The 17,818-nt window shown below is 53.7% G+C and overlaps 1 protein-coding gene across 2 annotated transcripts in view; it reads left to right on the top strand.

Moving 5' to 3' along the window:
- Nucleotides 1-17,818, top strand: part of GTF3C1 (general transcription factor IIIC subunit 1) — a 78,751-nt gene that overhangs the window by 49,827 nt on the left and 11,106 nt on the right. Inside the window, exons 17-29 of one of the 2 annotated variants that reach the window (XM_070461085.1) lie at nucleotides 492-589; nucleotides 1,087-1,183; nucleotides 1,294-1,471; nucleotides 4,714-4,855; nucleotides 5,281-5,416; nucleotides 6,150-6,231; nucleotides 6,353-6,541; nucleotides 8,296-8,450; nucleotides 10,306-10,448; nucleotides 12,062-12,143; nucleotides 13,826-13,938; nucleotides 15,759-15,821; nucleotides 17,085-17,178. In XM_070461085.1, the coding sequence (XP_070317186.1) occupies nucleotides 492-589; nucleotides 1,087-1,183; nucleotides 1,294-1,471; nucleotides 4,714-4,855; nucleotides 5,281-5,416; nucleotides 6,150-6,231; nucleotides 6,353-6,541; nucleotides 8,296-8,450; nucleotides 10,306-10,448; nucleotides 12,062-12,143; nucleotides 13,826-13,938; nucleotides 15,759-15,821; nucleotides 17,085-17,178 (1,572 nt within the window). Of the gene's footprint in view, nucleotides 1-491; nucleotides 590-1,086; nucleotides 1,184-1,293; nucleotides 1,472-4,713; nucleotides 4,856-5,238; nucleotides 5,417-6,149; nucleotides 6,232-6,352; nucleotides 6,542-8,295; nucleotides 8,451-10,305; nucleotides 10,449-12,061; nucleotides 12,144-13,825; nucleotides 13,939-15,758; nucleotides 15,822-17,084; nucleotides 17,179-17,818 lie in introns of both variants that reach the window. The other variant, XM_070461084.1, reaches the window with a different exon arrangement.

Genomic DNA, 17,818 nt, shown 5'->3' with positions numbered 1-17,818 from the left:
AAAGGCAATAAGCATCCTTTATCTTTAAAAAAAAAAAAGTATTTATTTGGCTGCTCAGGGTCTTAGTTGTGACACATGGGATCTGGTTCCCTGACCAGGACTCAAACCTGGGCCCCCTGCATTGGGAGCAGTGAGTCTTAGCCACTGGACCACCAGAGTAGTCTCATCTTTTATTTTTTTAGATATAAATAAATATATTCCCCTGTGCTCCCCCAGGAATGTTTTAGCATTTCGTATGCCCACCAGCAGTGAGTGAGGCCACGTGTTCAGTCCCCCCCAATGTGGCAGAAAGGTGGAGGGGGGGTGTCTGGGCTGAGAGAGCGATATGGGAGGTGGGGGGGACGGCGAGGAGGAGGGTCCGTGTCCCCATGGGGCAGATGACCCGGCTCAGCGAGACCTCAGCCCAGGACGTAGTGCTGAGTGTTTCTTCACGACTCTTGGAGCTTGCCCTGGCCTAGAGGGTGAGCTGAGCACTGAAAACCCCCTCTCAGGTGGACCACCTCGAGGAGTTTCTGAACGACCCCTTGAAGAAGCACACGCTGATCCGCTTTCTCCCCAGGTCCATCCGACAGCAGCTTCTATATAAGAGGTGAGGTCCCTGCAGTGACTCGGGGCAGCTGAGGGTTCCGGCAGGCTCCTCCGAATTAGGCTTCTGAGTAACGGTTGACCCAGAAAAGAGAAGGTTTCTGCCTTTTCCAGGTTGTAAAGACCCAAGGTCATTAATTCAGCTACCCTCTGTGACCTTCTAAGCACAGAAGCAAATGCAGTGTGGGCTGGGACATTTTAGCCCTTGATTGCAAGGTTCTTTTAAAAGTAAAATCTGATAAAGACTGAAGGTCATAAAGTGGGTTTTCCTTTTGTTATTTCTGATCTCAAGCCCCCCCTCCCCCCACCACCCCATGTAGCAGCAGTCCCCACTGCCCTGGGTGGTGATGGGCCTGGGGTCCTGGGTCTCAGTTCAGTGCAGGCCCAAGGCCCGCCCTTTAGGTCCCACAGGTAGAAGAGGGAGAAGCAGTGAGTCCCATCCCTCACTCCCATCCAACCCCCTGATAATGACTGAGCACCTGCCGCCCCCTCTTCCTACAGACGTTTCATTTTCTCGGTGGTGGAGAACCTTCAGAGGCTCTGCTTCATGGGGCTGCTCCAGTTTGGCCCCACAGAGAAGTTTCAGGATAAAGATCAGGTAAACAGCCTTCACGCCCAGTTGAAGGTGGTTGGTCCTGACCGTTTCCAGACACTAACCCAACTCGGAGGTTGAGCCTCCCCCCTCACCATTTGCTGTCTCCTTTGTAGGTCTTTGTCTACTTGAAGAAGAATGTGGGCATCGTGGACACCACCACCTGTGACCCCCATTACAATGTGGCCCGCAGCAGCCGGCCCTTCGAGAGGCGTTCATACGTCCTGAACTCAATGCAGGACGTGGAGAACTACTGGTTCGATCTGCAGTGTGTCTGCCTCAACACCCCGCTAGGTACCAGCTGTCTTTATGGGACTCCTTGTGTTCCCTCCTTTCTGTGGGATTAGAGCTGGAAGGAGCTAGAAACCGCCTGCTGGTTTTCAGACTGTCCCCCGGAGGCCTGGAGTATCCTGGAAGCTCCCTTAGAAAGGAATGTGGTGGATCTTAACTGGGAGGGCCCCCAGCCCCCACCGCATTGAGCCCATGCAGCTCCACTTGTGTCTTCATTCACTGGCTTGTTGAGTCGGTATTTACTGAACACCTTGTGTGTGCTTTCCCGTACGCACATCACAGCGGGACTTGTGCTGTCTTGGGGAAGACACAGCACAGAGATCTAGAGTGGGTTAAGTGCTGGGGAGGAAACGCACTGGGTGTCGGTATTTTCCTGGGTTGGCGAGGAAGCAGCCTTTTCAAGCAGGAGAGTTTGAGCTGAGTTCTAAAGGATGAGCCGAGCCATCATGACCAGAGCTGAGAAGCAGAATCGGCCAGTATATGTGGAGGCAGAGTGGCCGCTGGGATGGAGAAGCAGGCAGGAGCCAGACTCGGGGGCCTTGCAGGACCCTTGCAGGAGACTTTGGCTTTATTCTCGGAGCCGCGAGAATCCATTGGTGGTTGTAAGTCAAGATCTCACGTCCTTCAGAACTGCCCTGGCTGCTGTGTGGACCGTCGCCTGAGAGGCACCAGAGCAGGGGCAGGGAGGCCGGCGGGGGACTGTGCCTCGGGTCCTCTGGTGACAGTGAAGGCCAGAGGACAGGTGGGGAGGTCTGGAGGAGGAGGAACTGACCAGACTGCCCAGCGGGTTGGGTGACTCGGGCTTTGTGTTAGGCCTTGGCTTGCGTCGTCTTCCGTCTGGCATGTCCCGACCTATGTTCACCTTGCAGATAGCCACCCCCTACTTTAAGCATTCTTTCTCCGAGAAAGCCTTTCCAGCATCTTTGCTGTCATCTGATGTCATTCTGGAATCCCTTGAGCACGGGAGATTGGGCTTTCATCCCCAGTGTGTCTCAAAGTGCCTGATACACAGGTGACATCCCAAACATGTTTATAAGAATGAATGGAGGGTTTGTAGAAGGCAATAGAACTGCCAGTCTGGTGCTCTTTCCTCTAAGCCAGTTTTCCTCTGGTCCTGTCTTGCCACTTCTCCCAAGAGGAGAAGGATGCTACATTCCATTTGCACCTGGAAGAGGACTTCCTGTCTTCCTCCTGTCACAGAGCCTGAAGATCAAGGTTACGCTTTGATTTTTGCATAGCAGGAGCCACGTGTGTATTGTTGTCGGTGTGTGCTCAGTCGTGACCGACTCTTTTGCAACCCCATGGACTGTATCGCTGCCAGGCTCTCTGTCCATGGGATTTGACAGGCAAGAATCCTGGAGTGGGTTACCATTTCCTTCTCTGGGGGTTCTTCCTGACTAAGGGATTGAACCTGAACCTCCTGCGTTGGCAGGCGGATTCTTTTCTGCTGAGCCGCCAGGAAAGCCTGTGATTTGGGTAGAACTGCTTAATGCTAAGAGGCTAACGAGCACTTGTATAGATCATTTAATGGGTCCAGACAAATGTTAGAAACAGTGTGTTTTGTAGACTCCTCTGGCAGCAACAATGAGCTAGGCTTTTAGCATTGCAGATTTTAAAGTGCCCTAATTCCCCTGCATTTTATACTAGATAAAAATTTGCGAACCAGTATGTTATTTGCACCAGAGTCTTTCAGGCTTGACAACGGGTGAATTTCCATCCCTTTTCATGTTCTTAAGCCAAAACGTGGGAGGCTTATTGAGTTTGTTAATCAGACATTGACCATCCCCTCAGTCAACAAACATCTGCAGGGGTCGAGGGGGTTCTGCCCCACAGACTGAGGGGAAGCATCATGTAAGATGTGCGTATCCTACAGGGTGGGGCTCGCAGAGCGTGAGTGCACCAGCAGCTCTGGGGAAGTGTGTTGAAATCTGGGTTACTGGGCGCTGTCCAGGGACTTGGACTCAGCAGTCCTGGGGGTGGCCTAAGTCTGCGTCTCCAGCAGGCAGCTTGGCAGTGCCAAGCGAGGCATCGCCTGAGGTCCTCTGAGGTTCACGGTCCATTCAGTTGCACGACCCTGGGTGAGCTCTTTGGAGCCTCCTGAGCCTCAGTTTCTTCATTTCTAATCTGGGAACGCCGCCGCCACCACCGCCTTGTGGAGTTGAGGGGAAGCTTGAACCAGACGTTTCACGTGAAGCTCTGGGTGAGAGGGGCACAGCATGGGCTCTGCCTGTTGCCTCTCGCCACCAGTCAGGCTGAAGTCTCCAGCTGACCATGTTACAGGAGGCTCTTTGATAGTCTGCAGATTATCATAACCTTCCCTGGCCTGACTCAAGCAGTTCTTTGCTGGATCTTCATTGCAATGCACGGGCTTTCTCTAGTTGCGGAGAGTGGACTTCTCATTGCAGTGGCTTCTCTTACTGCGGAGCCCAGGCTCTAGAGCACAGGCTCAGTAGTTGTGACACACGGACTTAGTTGTCACGTGGCATGTGGGATCTTCCTGGACCAGGGATCAAACCCAGGTCCCCTGCATTGGCAGGCAGATTCTTAACCATTGGACCACCAGGAAAGTCCCTCAAGCAAAGGTTTTAATCATGTTTCACATTTCTTTGCAAGAAGTGCAGTTTGCTTAATTTCTCCTCTAAGCAAATGCCCCTCTGCAGAGGGCACTCAGGGATCCTGGTAAAGAGACAGCAAGCGTACCTCAGAGCTGTGTGGTCTTGTTTGTCGTGTCTGACACTTTGTGACCCTAGGGGCTGTAGCCCGCCAGGCTCCTCTGTCCATGGGATTCTTCAGGCCAAGGATACTTTACTGGAGTGGGTTACCATTTCCTCCTCCAGGGTATCTTCTCAACGCGGGGTTTGAACCCGCGTTTCCTGCATTGGTAGGTGGGTTCTTTACCACTGAGCCCTTGGGTAAGCCCAGGCCTATGGCATGCGACTCCCCAGGGCCTCCACCAGGAAGAAGGAAGGCCTGGGGTTTCTCTGGCTGCCTGCTCGCCTTCCCGTCTTCATAGAATCCAGGCTGTGTGCAGTCTCTTTTCTCAGGTTCACCCACCAGCCTTAACTCTTCCTTCTGCTCCCCCGCGACATGATGATGTAAGATGTTTTGTGCAAAGAGGTCCACCCGTTTCAGCCCCTCTCCCCTGATGGCGAGCCTAGTCCCAGAAAGGGAATTCACTCCTCTTGCCACCAGCGGCAGACCTTGGCGGGAGGGTGTCATCAGTGGAGCTCGCGTCTCTTTCCTAGGCGTGGTGCGCTGCCCGCGTGCCCGGAAGAGCAGCGGCCCGGACCAGGGCAGCGACGAGGAGGGCAGAATGCAGAAGGAGCAGGAGAACGCCATGGACAAGCACACGTTGGAGCGCAAGTGCGCCATGATGGAGTACACCATGTACGTCCCGCCCGTCCCCCCGTGCGGGCCCTGAGTGCAGAGCCGCAGGGGCCTCGTCCTGCAAGCAGTGGGCGCCCCCGCCAGTCAGGCTCCCTGCCAGGCCTGGAGGCCAGAGTCCCTGGTGTGGGGGCTGCGAGTCGGTGGCCGTGGCTCACTCTGGCCCCAGCCATGAGGCAGTTAGCTCCCCCCACCCATTGTCAAAAACTAAAAAGAACCGGTTGCCAAAGTTCAAAAAGAACCAGTTGCTGAAGTTCAAAAGCTGGGAGTTTCACATAAAAATCTGGGTTTTTGACAAATTCTTTCCTGCGACCTGTCAGGTGTCTTTGTGGGAAGGTAGCAGCTGTGGTACATGCCCCCACCCACTCCACGGGCTCTCTCCTCAGTTCCCAAGGAGGCTCGGGCTCTGTTTCTTTCCCGGCTCTCAGGGGCAGCCGCGAGGTCATGGATGAAGGCATCATCCCCGGAGACGGCCTGGGAGCCGCAGGGCTCGACTCCAGCTTCTACGCGCACCTGAAGCGCAATTGGATCTGGACCAGCTACATCATGGACAAGGCCAAAAAGGTGGGCGTCCGTCCTGGGACCATCCCACCCCCCTCCCTGGCCATCACTACTCACCCGCCTCCCCCTTCCCTGGCTCACAGATTTTATTTTTGTTCTTAAGATTTACCTACTCTGTTTCTGTTTTTGGCTGCCTGGGTCTTGGTTGCTGTGTGCAGGCTTTCTCTAGTTGTGGCGAGAGGGGTCTGATCTTCGTTGCGGTGCTCAGGCATCTCGTTACGGAGGCTTCTCTCCGTTGTGGAGCACAGGCTCCAGGGCGCTCGGGCTTCAGTAGTTGAGGTGCACAGGCTTAGTTGACCCACGGCACGTTGGATCTTCCCAGATCAGGGATCAAACCTGTGTCCCCTGCACTAGCCAGTGGATTGTTAACCACTAGACCACCAGGAAAGTCCCAGCTCACAGTTTTTGAATTGGCCAAACCAAGATTGACCAGAGACACAAGTAATTGCATCTGTAAGTACTGAAGGTACAGCAGGACTTTGTAAATATCTGCTGACTTTCTTTTTTCTTTCCCCTCATGGATGGCAATTTATTCTTCAATGAGGATAAGTATTCCATTTAAAAAGAGAGAAAGGAAAATCTAAGAGGTCACACAAGAGGGGTGTGTGCCATAGGAAGGTGGCAGTCCCTGCGCCGCCTCTTTACCAGGGACTGAACACTCAGCACTGCGGCTGCACTGGGTTCCTGGGGGCCCAGGGAAGCTCACACTTCATCCAGTGCCATCCTTGTCTTTCAGGAGACCACCGCATCAGAGAATGGGCTCACGATGAGGCTGCAGACGTTTCTGTCCAAGCGCCCGATGCCCCTTGGGGCTGGAGGTACGTGGGCTGGGAGCTCGGCAGAAACGGATGCAGGGCCAGCTTGGGCCAGTGGGACCGCTGCGCCTGTTCCAGCCTTTGGGGGGCTTCTGCAATGCTGGGCTCCTCTGCTTGTTTCCAGGCAATGGCAGGTTGACGGTCTGGGGAGACACTCGAGCCGGATCCGGGCTTTGTGCTGAGAGAGATGAGCAAGTCGAGATGGAGCGAGAGCCCACGCTGGAGCGGAACCAGAAGGTGAAGGGTGGGAAAAGCCAGAAGCGCAAACGGCTGAAGAAGGACCCAGGGAAGAAGATCAAGAGGAAGAAGAAAGGTTTGGTGATGATCATTTGTGTTTGTGAGGCTTGCCTTTGCCCGGTCCAGCCAGGGACGGACGCAGCCTCCCCGTAGCCCGGCCTGAGTGCTGCCCTCAGACTGCAATTCACTCCCTCCGGTTGCAGCGCTAACTCTGTGTGGTTGTGTTTTGTTTTCCAAGCCCAGCCTGTTGGCGGAGAGGGCCTTGAACTTTGTATGCATCCCCCCCGCTTTCTCCGTCGCGGTAGTATATAGGGCCATTGCAGTTAGTGATTCCCTCTGTTCACATTTCTAATTTCATCTCAACTGGGAAAAAAACCTTGACAAAAATCCTCAGCCAAGTCCTCATTACGCCAATCCAAATCCTGTTATTCTCTTGGTTCACCTTTTAACATCGGCATTTGTGCTCAGGGCAAAGTTTCAAGTTGTATTTTTAAATCAGAGGGAACATGGGAGTCGTTAAAGCCTGCAGGATCTCTCTGGATCTTGTGAACCCCTTGTGCATGCTGCCTCTCTGATTCCCGTTTTGAATTCTTCATTCGGGCGTCATTTACAGTGAAGGAGGGCAGCGAGGAGACCAGTGTCCAGGTTTTATCCACTTTTATGTCACTTCAGTGGACCATGCGTTTTAACAACAATCTGATAGCTTTAGCTATTTCAGCTGAGAGCAGAATGCTTTAACAGGAACCCATTTTTAGTGATTTACTCAGCTGGTGCTCATAACAAATAGCCTCGCATCAGCTGAAATGGCCCCCTGCGTTTAGCCTGTCCAGATATGTGTAAGATCAAATTGGCTCGAAAAGACCTGAATTCACCGCAAAGCAAAATCCAATGGTGGTGTTGCTTTGAATGCAAATGATCTTGCCCACTTTTCTCCTGCTCTCATTTGAAATACGCTCACTAAGCAAACAGTCTTTTAGAATTGGCGGTAGCATATGGCATCTGCCTTTGGAACTCCTGCCAGTGTTTCCCAGCAGGGAGGGGAGCGGAGGGTGGAGTCTGGGGAAACCCAGTGGTTGAGAGCTCAGGGTTCCCTATCCTAACTGCGTCTTCCTAGGATTTGTGACTTCAGGCAAGGCACTCGGTCTCTGTGCATTTCAGACTCCTCACCTGCCAAATGGGGATAATAGTTGTATCCTTCTCCTAGCGTTGTTGCCAAGTATTATTTTAATTGTGAGTATATGTAAAAAGCTTAAGCCAGTGTCTGGCACCCAGTAAATATTCCATACTGTTGGGATTGTTATTATTTAGATAGTAGCTCCTTTGCACTAGGCACTGCGCTAGGTGTCTTTTAGCCGTCTGGGTCAGTCCTGAAGTTATTTAGCCCTGGACGGTGGGCCTTGCTGCCCCCCTGCCACACCAGAGTGTACACAGCATCTCTGAGGTTGCAGAGCGGGGAATGGTGGGGTCCCACTCATCTGGAGAGCACGCCCCAAGCAGGTTCCTTCAGAGGGCTTCTAAAGGAGGCGAGGCGCCTTCAGAGGACTCAGTGCCTCCGAGGGAAAGATTAGAGACAGACAGATAACTGCATCAGGCTGCCCAGCGTGTCACCATGAAGTCTGACCAAAGAGAAACGATGAAAGGGGTTAAAAAAAAAAATCTGTCCTGTTGGACTGAGTCTTTTGTGGCTAGTTGACATGACTCCCCACTCGATGAGATGCTGATAACTGACACCTTGATCCAAGCCCACCCCCTGGATAGGGACCCTTCCGCTCTCCAGAGTAACAGCTCTCAAACAGTTGTTCAAAGCCCCCTCTGCTCTCCCTGCCTTAGAAGAGCTCCCGGAAGACAAGAACAAAAGGCGTTACCATGATGAGGCAGACCAGAGCGCCCTGCAGAGGATGACGCGGCTGCGGGTCACCTGGTCGCTGCAGGAGGACGGGCTGCTCATGCTCTGCCGGATCGCCAGCAACGTCCTCAACACCAAGGTGCGCCCCGCTCCCACTCACCTCCTCCCCCACCCTACCACACCCTCAACACCAAGATGCGCATCCCCCCTGCCCGCCCCCACTCACCTCTCCCCACCCCATCCCACCCCCAACCCCGGCTCCACCCCAGCTTCTGGCCTGCTGATTGTGAGTCCCTCTCGTCCGGGTGGTCTTTCTAGTCCGACCCACACAGGGAGGAGCGTGGCCCTGGGACCACTCGGCCCGTGGGAGAAGCATCTCCCAGAATCCCCCCAGTGAACCCCGCGCTCACCTTTGCACCTCTCCCTCCAGCCTTCGGCTCACACATCTGTGTCTTTGCCTGGCTGCGCGCCACACAGCTCAGGCTTGCCTGGTGGCTCAGATGATAAAGAACCCGCCTGCCAGTGCAGGAGACACGGGTTTGATCTCTGGGTCAGGAAGATCCCCTGGAGAAGGGAACGGCAACCCACTCCAGTATTCTCACCTGGGAAATCCCATGGATGGAGGAGCCTGGCGGGCTACAATCCATGGGGTCACAAAGAGTCGGACGTGACTTAGTAAACAGCAACAACAAACAGTGCCACACAGCTGAGAGCTGCACTCGCTGTCTCTTCACCGGGATTCTGTCCCTCCCCTGCTCCCCGCCTCCCACCCTCATCTGCCTGGAGTAGTCCTGTTTATCTTTCATTTACTGCTTATCATCTCTGGAAAGGCACCATTGATCTTGCTGAAAGGAAGTGGTTACTGCGCCCTTGCCCTGCCCTTTGGATGCATACATGTCATGCCACTCCTCTGGCTTCTGGCCTTTCTTGGTCCACTGGAGTGGCTGCTTCTAGAGGCAGAGAGACTTCTTACTCATTTGTGTAGCTGTGGCCCCTCACATGGTGGCTTCCGCATAGTAATCCCTCAGACCGTGTGGACCAGGTCAGCATGGGGTGGTGGCCATGCCCAGGTTCATGCGCGGGTTCACGCCCCACCTTCCAGCCACACCAAGGCCAGTGTCCCATCAGGCTGGCCCATAGAAGCCCCCAGGAGCGTGGGCTCCACCAGCATCCAGGGTCCCTGCAGGTAGTAACAGCACCAGGCAGAGCAGTGCGGCCGCTTCACAGCACAGTCAGCGTTTGCTGTCCTGCGGTGCTGGCCAAGAGAAACCCACCCAGAGGCTGTGTGTCCTGGTTGCTCTCTGCCTTTAATTTAAGCTCATTAAATCCCTTTGCTTGATTATTTTCTTACCCCTTTGTGCATTCCTAAATTCCAGCCCAGCCCCTTCTGCCAGGAGGAACCTGAAGGCGTATTGCTGTCCTTCATGCCTGGCCCTTGTCTCTTCACGGTGATGATGGGAGAGGCCTGCATGGACCCTCCACTGACTCACTTCAGCTCACACCAGACTCCCTGGCGCCCTTATGCTCAGGCACTAAGGAAAAACCTTGTCATCATGCCCCTTCTCCTGGGCTCTGCCTTCCTGCGTGTGTTCCCTGAGAGGGGGCCCTGCGCCTGGGACTCGGTGCATTCTGTTTCCAGCAGTGTGACCTCAGGCGCCACACACAGCGTTTCTGAGCACAAACCTCCACAAACCATGTCACAGACCTCCTGACCTCCCCTAACATTGCCTTCCAGTCAGTGTTACCCAGCACCTCCAGGCACCTCTGTTAGTCGCCAGGAGACACTTCGCACTGGACGTCGAGGCTGTGTCCTGCCGCTCTCTTCCCAGCCCCCACTCGGGGCCAGGCCCGTGGCCAGTGCCCAGTAATTGTGGCCGAGTCGTGTGTCTGCTGAGGGAAGAGGCTGCACAGGCTGACTCCCCTCCTCACACTGCTGACCCGTGCCGTGGGCTCCGGGGCCGCTGACCTTCCGTCTCTTCTTGTGTCTGATCCAGGTGAAGGGCCCGTTCGTCCCCTGGCAGGTCGTGCGGGACATCCTGCACTCGACCTTGGAAGAGTCCCTGGATAAAACCTCCCTGTCGGTTGGACGAAGAGCTCGCTACATAATCAAAAACCCACAAGCCTATCTGAACTACAAGTAAGCTGCCTTTGAACTTCCGGAACTCCACGTCGAGGGTATCCTGAGGCTTCTCGCTTGTTCTTTCCTCTTTCATCCCATCTGCATAAGAGTCAGCTGTAGAATCCAGGTGGATAAAGTCTGAGTCTTCCAGGAGCACATCAGATGTGTTTTGGAGGCTGTTCGTGAGGTGGTCCTTGATCCGGGGGGCCGGTGTGATTCCGGGCACTCACATGTAAGGTGTTGTTTAGACTTCAGGATGCCTTGTAAAGCCAGAGTGGTTCTCTGTAGTTGCGGCTAGCAGGAGGGTGGGGCCAGAGGGGACCCGAGCAGGATTGGGAGAAACTGCTTCCACCAGCTGATGCCCGTGCCGTGGGTCAGTGGGAAGGCTTGACTCCAGGTTGACCCCAAGCCCTGGGCCATGTGCAGTCAGCCAGCTTGGAGGAGAGGCACCCCTGCCCTGGATCGCAGAGGAGACTCAGCTCTTCCAGGCTTCTGGGTCTCAGCACTGCTGACACATGGGGCCGGATCATTTGTTGTGGGGCATCCTGTGCTCTGTGGGATGTTTAGCAGCATCCGTGTCTCCACCCACTAGGCACCAGTAGCAGTCCCCCCTCCCCAACTGTGACAGTGAAAAGTGTCTTCACACGTCTCCCACGGGGCCCAGATTGCTCCTGATGAGAACCACTGGGTTAGATGCACCAAAGGGCCTCCCTGTGTGAAGCCGCTTGCCCAGCACATGGATGCTCAAACATTCTATCAGGAAGAGCTGTGATCCCCTAATCCAAAGTCCTCTTTTTTCCCAAAATGGAAACAGTCCCATAGAGAGGATGGGAGCTGACTGGGTGATGGAGAGCTGCAGTGAGTGTGGACTGGGGCTTGGGCTTCCCGGCCCCCTCCTGATGCTCTTCCTCTTGTCCTGCAGCAGCCGGGGCAGGGGGACTAGAGGGCTTGCAGGGCTTGCTGGCCTGAGTCTCCGTCCTCACCGCAGTTCAGAGCCATGGGGTCTGGGCCGGGTCGCTTATCCCCTCAGAGGCTGTTTCCCCACCTGTGAGCTGGGCGATACTGATAGTAACCACACCTGTTCCCCCTGGCCCTTGGCCTCTGTGTGACCTTGGGGTCAGGGGTCCCTACAGCTCACCAAGCCACGAAATGGAATGACAGCCTCTACCTTGCAGGCTCCTTATGAGGGTCAGAAGTGCCCGGCTCCCAGGAACTCAGCAAGCACTGGTTGTCTTTACCTCTGTTTCCTGGTGGGCAGGTCAGACTGTCCTGTCACTATGGAGATGTGAAGATGTGTGTGGTGGACAAAGGGTGATGGAGGAGCCCGGGGCTGTTAATACCAACCCCTGGGTTTAAGTTTATGATACGCTTCCACATAGATATCTCCCAGGGTCCTGCCCAAGCTCCTGTGAGGGGCAGGAGGGTGGGAGCTTGGAGAAGCCGAGGTGTGAAGTGTAAGCAGTAACAGGCTGACCCAAACCCTTCATTTTTGAAAGCTGTGGTCACCCAGCTGGCACACAGCAGTCACATTCCATGATTAGCCGACACCAGCAGTGTTAGAAATCTTCAGTGGTTCTGAACATGGGCATGGTTGCAGTGCCCAGACTTCCCTGTGGCCCGTTTTCCTGCAGGGTCTGCCTCGCCGAGGTGTACCAGGATAAGGCGCTTGTCGGGGAGTTCCTGAGTCGGAAAGGTGACTACGGAAACCCAAAGGTGGGTGCCGTGTGGTAGTTGGGCGCAGCCTGTCCTGAGACTGGGGTTTCTAAGTTTCCAGACCCAGAGGTCTGGTCCTCTCGGTCCCATGGTGCCTCTGCCAGCCTTGCAGACCTGGACTTTTCCTGCGCAAGTTTGGGAAATTGACTTGTCAGGTTTTTGGCTGTGAACCTCTCTTGATCTGGCTCCAGCATCAGTTTTTTTAAAGACGATTAGAATTTGGCTTGCCTCTTGGCAATGCTGCTGTACCTTGGGTCTATTCTGTTAAGAAAATAGGGCAGCTTTTCAGAAATTACAAACAGCTAGACTCCCGGAAAGCTCATGGATAGGCAGCGAGTTTTCTTTCTGAGTTTTCTATGGGTGGGGCTGGGACAGGGACTGACCAGGAAGGAAGCTGTGTTTCCAGACCCAGGCTCCTCTGCCGTGTGGCTCACAGTCTGCTCACCCCTCATTTGTTGAGCCAGCACTGGACTCTGCCGTGTGCGTGTCCAGCCTTGGCACCAGCCGAGACCAGTGAGTCAGGCAGAGAAGTGGACACCGCAGAACAGTGCAGCCGCCCCAAGACAGGAAAGCACAGGCTGCTAAGGTCACGGGGGAGAATTAGGAGTGCTGCTGATGCAGGCGACGGAAGAAAACCTAACACTGGCTTACGGCTTTTTCACCCCCATGTGCTAAGCAGCCTGGAAGTAGGCTGTCCCACACAGGTGCAGCAGAGCATAAACGTCTTCAGGGTCCCAGGTGCATTCTGTCACTCACTCCCCATCCCCGGGGGTCAGCTTTCTGTCTTCACGCTGGTCACCTCCTGGCTGCCAGGTAGCTGCTGAAGCTGACATCTCACTGCAGAATCCCAAGGCAGGAAGAAGTGGGGAGAGAGCCATCGTGTCAAGGGAGGGGGGACAGCCGTTTCCGAAGGTCTGTCCTGAATCACCCCTGAGGCTGGGCAGGCTGCCTGCCCACACCACGTGGGGGCTGGCTTCACCACTGGGGAAGCCTGGGGTGAAGGAAGTGATCACACAGGGCCTTTCATGTGTGTGGCTACTGAGCCCCGCCCGTAGAGACGCGGGACCAGCCAAGGAAGGGCAGAGTAGGAAGAGGGGCGAGGTGCCCCATAGGAGGGCCGCAGCGAGAGGCATCAGGAAAGAGCATGAACCTGTCCTGTAGCCCTGGACGCCGGCTGGCAGGGTGGCGTTTGCCGGCCACACCATGGAGGAGGACTCGGAGACACGAGCCTCGGGTGGCGAGGCAGTGAGGGACCACGCTGTGATCCGGGTCTGGTCTTGGATGGACGTGGGGTGGGTACAGAGGAGGAGGGGCTGGCTTGGGGTTCCCTGTTGAGTGTGGGGATGGAGGCCGACGTGCACAGGTGAGTCACAGAGGCGGGGAGGGAGGTGGTGAGGGGACACAGGCCTGCTGATTGGAGGGACTCCTTGGGATGTGGTTGGGGCTTGAGGGCAATCGCTGGCAGTGCAGGTGTAAGGCCCGCCATCTCTAGAGTGGTGAGCACCTGGCACCTTCCTGGTGGTTTTGGGGAGACGGGAGGGCACAGGAGACAGCATTGCTGTCTGGGTTTCTGGGGGCGCGCTGCCCCAGGCGTTTGCTCCAGAATTTTCCTCACTGTGTCTTAGTGAAACCTCCCTTCAAGAAGAGAAAGGGCTTAGCATCTCATTCTCTCACGTCAACAGGTTTGTGCCAGCGAGTTTAAAGAATTTGTGGCGAAGCTTAGAGAGAAGTTCAGTTCAGCCCTAAAGAATCCAAACCTTGAAATCCCAGACACGCTCGAGGAGCTGTTTGCCAGGTAAGGCTCCTCAAGGAAGGTCCTGTGTGATCTTGGGGCAAGAGGGTGCGTCACCGGAGACACGTGTGTCCCCCACCAGCCATTCAGCTGATCCGGCAGCGCACCCTGTGCTCCTCTGACTCTGCATCCCCTCGTCTCCTCTTCCAGGGGACTTGGAAATGGGGAGACACTGCCATCCCCTACACCCCACTCCCTTCCATTCCGGGGCAGCCCTGCTCTGACTCACTTTGGGCTTGCTCAGACACTGAAGTCCTTTTGTTAAGATTGCTTATTTTATGCACAAGGAAACCCTGAGATGTACGAAGCTTCCCAAGGTCACGGTGCTAGTATGCCCCAGGCCAAGATTTGAACTTGGGTGGGTCTGACCCCAGAGCCCCTGCTCTTTCCAGCTCCACCCCTGGGCACCTGGAGAGGAACACACTTGAGCTTCCCAGAAACTGTGCAGTTTTAAAATCTTGAGTACTGTTGAACCAGGCCTGTTCTGCTGCCCCATCCAAACGTGAACCCCTTCTCTTCACCATCCTCATCAGCATAGGCCCTGTGGCCCCTGTATTTCCACATTCCTTCCCCTAGAGATGCCGTCCCTCTGTCGGGCCCAGTGTGAGCTATGCGGTGCCTCTGCGGCCAGCCCTCTGTGTGTCAGCTGGGGGTCTCAGCCTTTGACTCACCCAGCAAGTAGCTCGTGTCGTGCCCGCCGTGTGCCAGGGCCAAGGAGCGCTCTGTAGTCGCTTATAGAATTTGCTTTTGCTGTAAACTCTTACCCAGAACTCCTAAGTGCTGTGGTTTCTCTTCGGTTGTGAAGGTGTTTTAGGCAGCCTGTTTACTTACCTGTAATTTCTATCCCCACATGTTTTTAATAAACGCATGGGCTAACTTTTAGTTATTAAAGAAGACAAAGATTTGTAAAGGTGAGTTCATGACCCATCTAGAAGAAAGAAAAAAGTTCCATCTGTAACAGCTGACCACTAGATCTGATCTTGAGCATTCTGGCAGGCAAAGTAAAAGAGAAAAATGGTTCCAAATATTTTCTCATTTGACTAAAACCAGTTCACATTCTTCTGAAAAGGTGCTTTGTCTTCTTGCTAAATTTTAGGAAGAATTTACTATGGCAAAGATGAATTTTGACCTTAGTGCTGTAGAAACCAAAGATATGACTTACAAATAAATGGCCGTAGAGTTCTGTGATTTATTTTTATATTTATTTGCTTGGTCCAAACACAGTAAAACAGTATTACTTGGATCTCAGGGGGACTTCCCTGGCAGCCCAGTAGTTGAGGCTCCATGCTTCCCATGCAGGGGGCGCAGGATCAGCCCCCGGTAGGGGAATTGGGATGCCACGTGCCACATGGTGTGGCCCCCCAAAATTTTTTTTTAATCTAAAAATTGCATGGAGCTCAGAAAAATAGATGGGGAGATAACGTGTAACACGGTCACCTAATACAGCCCCTCCCCTGTGGGGTTATTTATTCCCGTCTCCTTCCTGTGCTTGCTGTTCATCGTGATGAGCCCTCAGCTGGCTGTCCTCCTCCGGTAACAGTTAACAGTCACTGTCTGCAACTTTGCATATCTCCTTATTGCTCCGGTTGCAGTGATCGAACATTCCTCATTTCTCCGACCCTCTTTCTTACAACACGCTCATTCATTGGGCAGAACGCAGTGTTTTCTCATTTTAATTTACATGTATGAGTTTGAATTTTAGGGAGTTTAGCAGTTATCTTTTTCCAATATTTCGCCAATCAGTAGCCATCTCACTCGAGCATCACCTTGGCTCAGGAAGGTCGGCTGGGTTCCCTTGACAAGCACTTCTGTTTCCTACGCAGATACCGAGTTTTGGTGATTGGAGACAGAAAAGATCAAGTCATGAAAGAGGATGAACTTAAGAGGTAAGTACTGACAGGCCCGAAGCTTCCCAGGTGGCTCAGTGGTAAAGAATCTGCCTGCCAATGCAGGAGACTCCAGTTTGATCCCTGGGTCAGGAAGATCCCCTGGAGAAGGAAATGACAACCCACTCCAGTATTCTTGCCTGGAGAATCCCATGGACAGAGGAGCCTGGTTGGGGCTACAGTCCATGGGGTCGCAGAGTCAGACATGACTAGTGACTAAAGAACAACAGCAACTGACAGGCCAGGCCCGGTGCCTTTTCCTCGGCCGCCTCATTGGATTGCCTGCAGCCTGGCTCAGGGGTCAGCTAGGGCCGAATCTAGCCTGGCGCCTATTTCTGGAAATACAGCATTATTGGAACACAGCCACACCCGTTCCATGTGTGGTCTGCGCTGCTTTCACAATGGAACATCAGAGCTGAGTGGCTGCAGCAGAAACCATGGGGCCCATGGAGACTAAATTATTTGGCCCTTCATGGGAGAAGCATGCCGACCCCTTACGTCGCCTGTCACCAGCCCAGCCTGAGGATGGGTTGGAGCAGGGGTGTGAACTCCTAGCCCGTGAACTTCCCAGGGAAAGTTCGGGTTAGGAAACTCAGCCTTTTCTTTCCATCTTGGATAATCAGTATTTGATTTTTAGCTCTGTGTTCAGTGAAAAGCCTGTTCTCATTGGAGAAACAGTTGTCTAAAATTGGATGAAAGATATACATGGCTGAATCCCTTTGCTGTTCACCTATCACAGCATCGCTAATTGACTACGTTGTTCTTGTTCAGCCGCTAAATCGTGTTCAACTCTTACCTACCAGGCTTACGCCAGGCTTCTCTGTTCTTCACCATCTCCCTGAGTTTGCTCAGACTCATGTGCATTGAGTTGATGATGCCATCCAACCATCTCATCTTACACGCCAATAAAAAGTAAAAAGTTTAAAAAATGATATAAATGAACTTGGATAAAAAAAGAAATGGAAGCACTAACCACACATGTTTGTTGTCATGAAAACCTGTTTCTGGGTTTTGTCACCCCTCACCCACTAGAATGAAACTTGCTCTCTTCGAAAATGGACCAGTCAGTAAGGGGTAAAGACCACCATTCATTCCTTTTGTTTGGGTTTATGACTAGCTGGAGCATTTGTATCACTATCGGGAGATTGGAAAGATTTTTTGGGGTGGAATCTCCCAGCAGGATGAGCCGTGGCCCGTGGACTCACCTGGCCCTGTTGCACCCGCCCCCCATCTCACGTGGCCGTGTCGCCCCATCTCTTGCAGCGTGGATGACATCCACTTCCTGGTGCTCCAGAACCTGATCCAGAGCACGCTGGCCCTCTCGGACAGACAGATGGAGATCTGCCAGTCGTTCCAGGTGGGTGCTGGGGACACAGAGTCAGCTTTGCAGCAGCACTCCCGGACTTGGGGCCCTTCCCAGGCTGGGAGTCCTTGAGGTTTCTCCTCTCTCTCTTCTCACCTGTGAGGTCTCAGGGGGCCTATTTGCCCCCCGCGGCTCCAGCCAAATCTTCATTCATCTTTTTTTGTTTGTTTGTGTTAACAAGTGGCTAGCGGGATTTAGTAGTTCCCTAAGGATTGAACCTGGGCCACTGCAGTGAAAGGGCTGAGTCCTCATCACTGGAGTGCCAGGGAAGGCCCCCCTGTTCACTGAAGTATGGGCACAGGATCTGGTGACCTCCAGAATCCCTCCCAGGGCTGAGGTTTTGAATCTAACGTTGAAGGCAGACAATTAGGCAGGAGGAGAAATGAGCCATGACAAAAGAGCTGAGAAACTAATTGGGCTACACAGCATATCTTTTCCAATTATAATGGACAAGTGTCAACATATTTTGATTGTTAGATAATGTCACCCGGTGGGAAAGCTGCCTTTCTACGGGCATTGAGTCTTACACATCTCCTGAGAGCATACTAGAACTGTGATGCTACTTGGATTGTAGCTGAATGAGGATGAGAGAGAAGGCAGATCTCCTTAACCCTGCGCTGAGCCTGGGAAAGTG

This window comes from Odocoileus virginianus, chromosome 33 (assembly GCF_023699985.2).
Source record: "Odocoileus virginianus isolate 20LAN1187 ecotype Illinois chromosome 33, Ovbor_1.2, whole genome shotgun sequence".
Classification (NCBI taxonomy): Eukaryota; Metazoa; Chordata; class Mammalia; order Artiodactyla; family Cervidae; genus Odocoileus; species Odocoileus virginianus.
The sequence above is the reverse complement of the archived record's forward strand: the minus strand, read 5'-3'. Positions and strand labels throughout refer to the sequence as shown.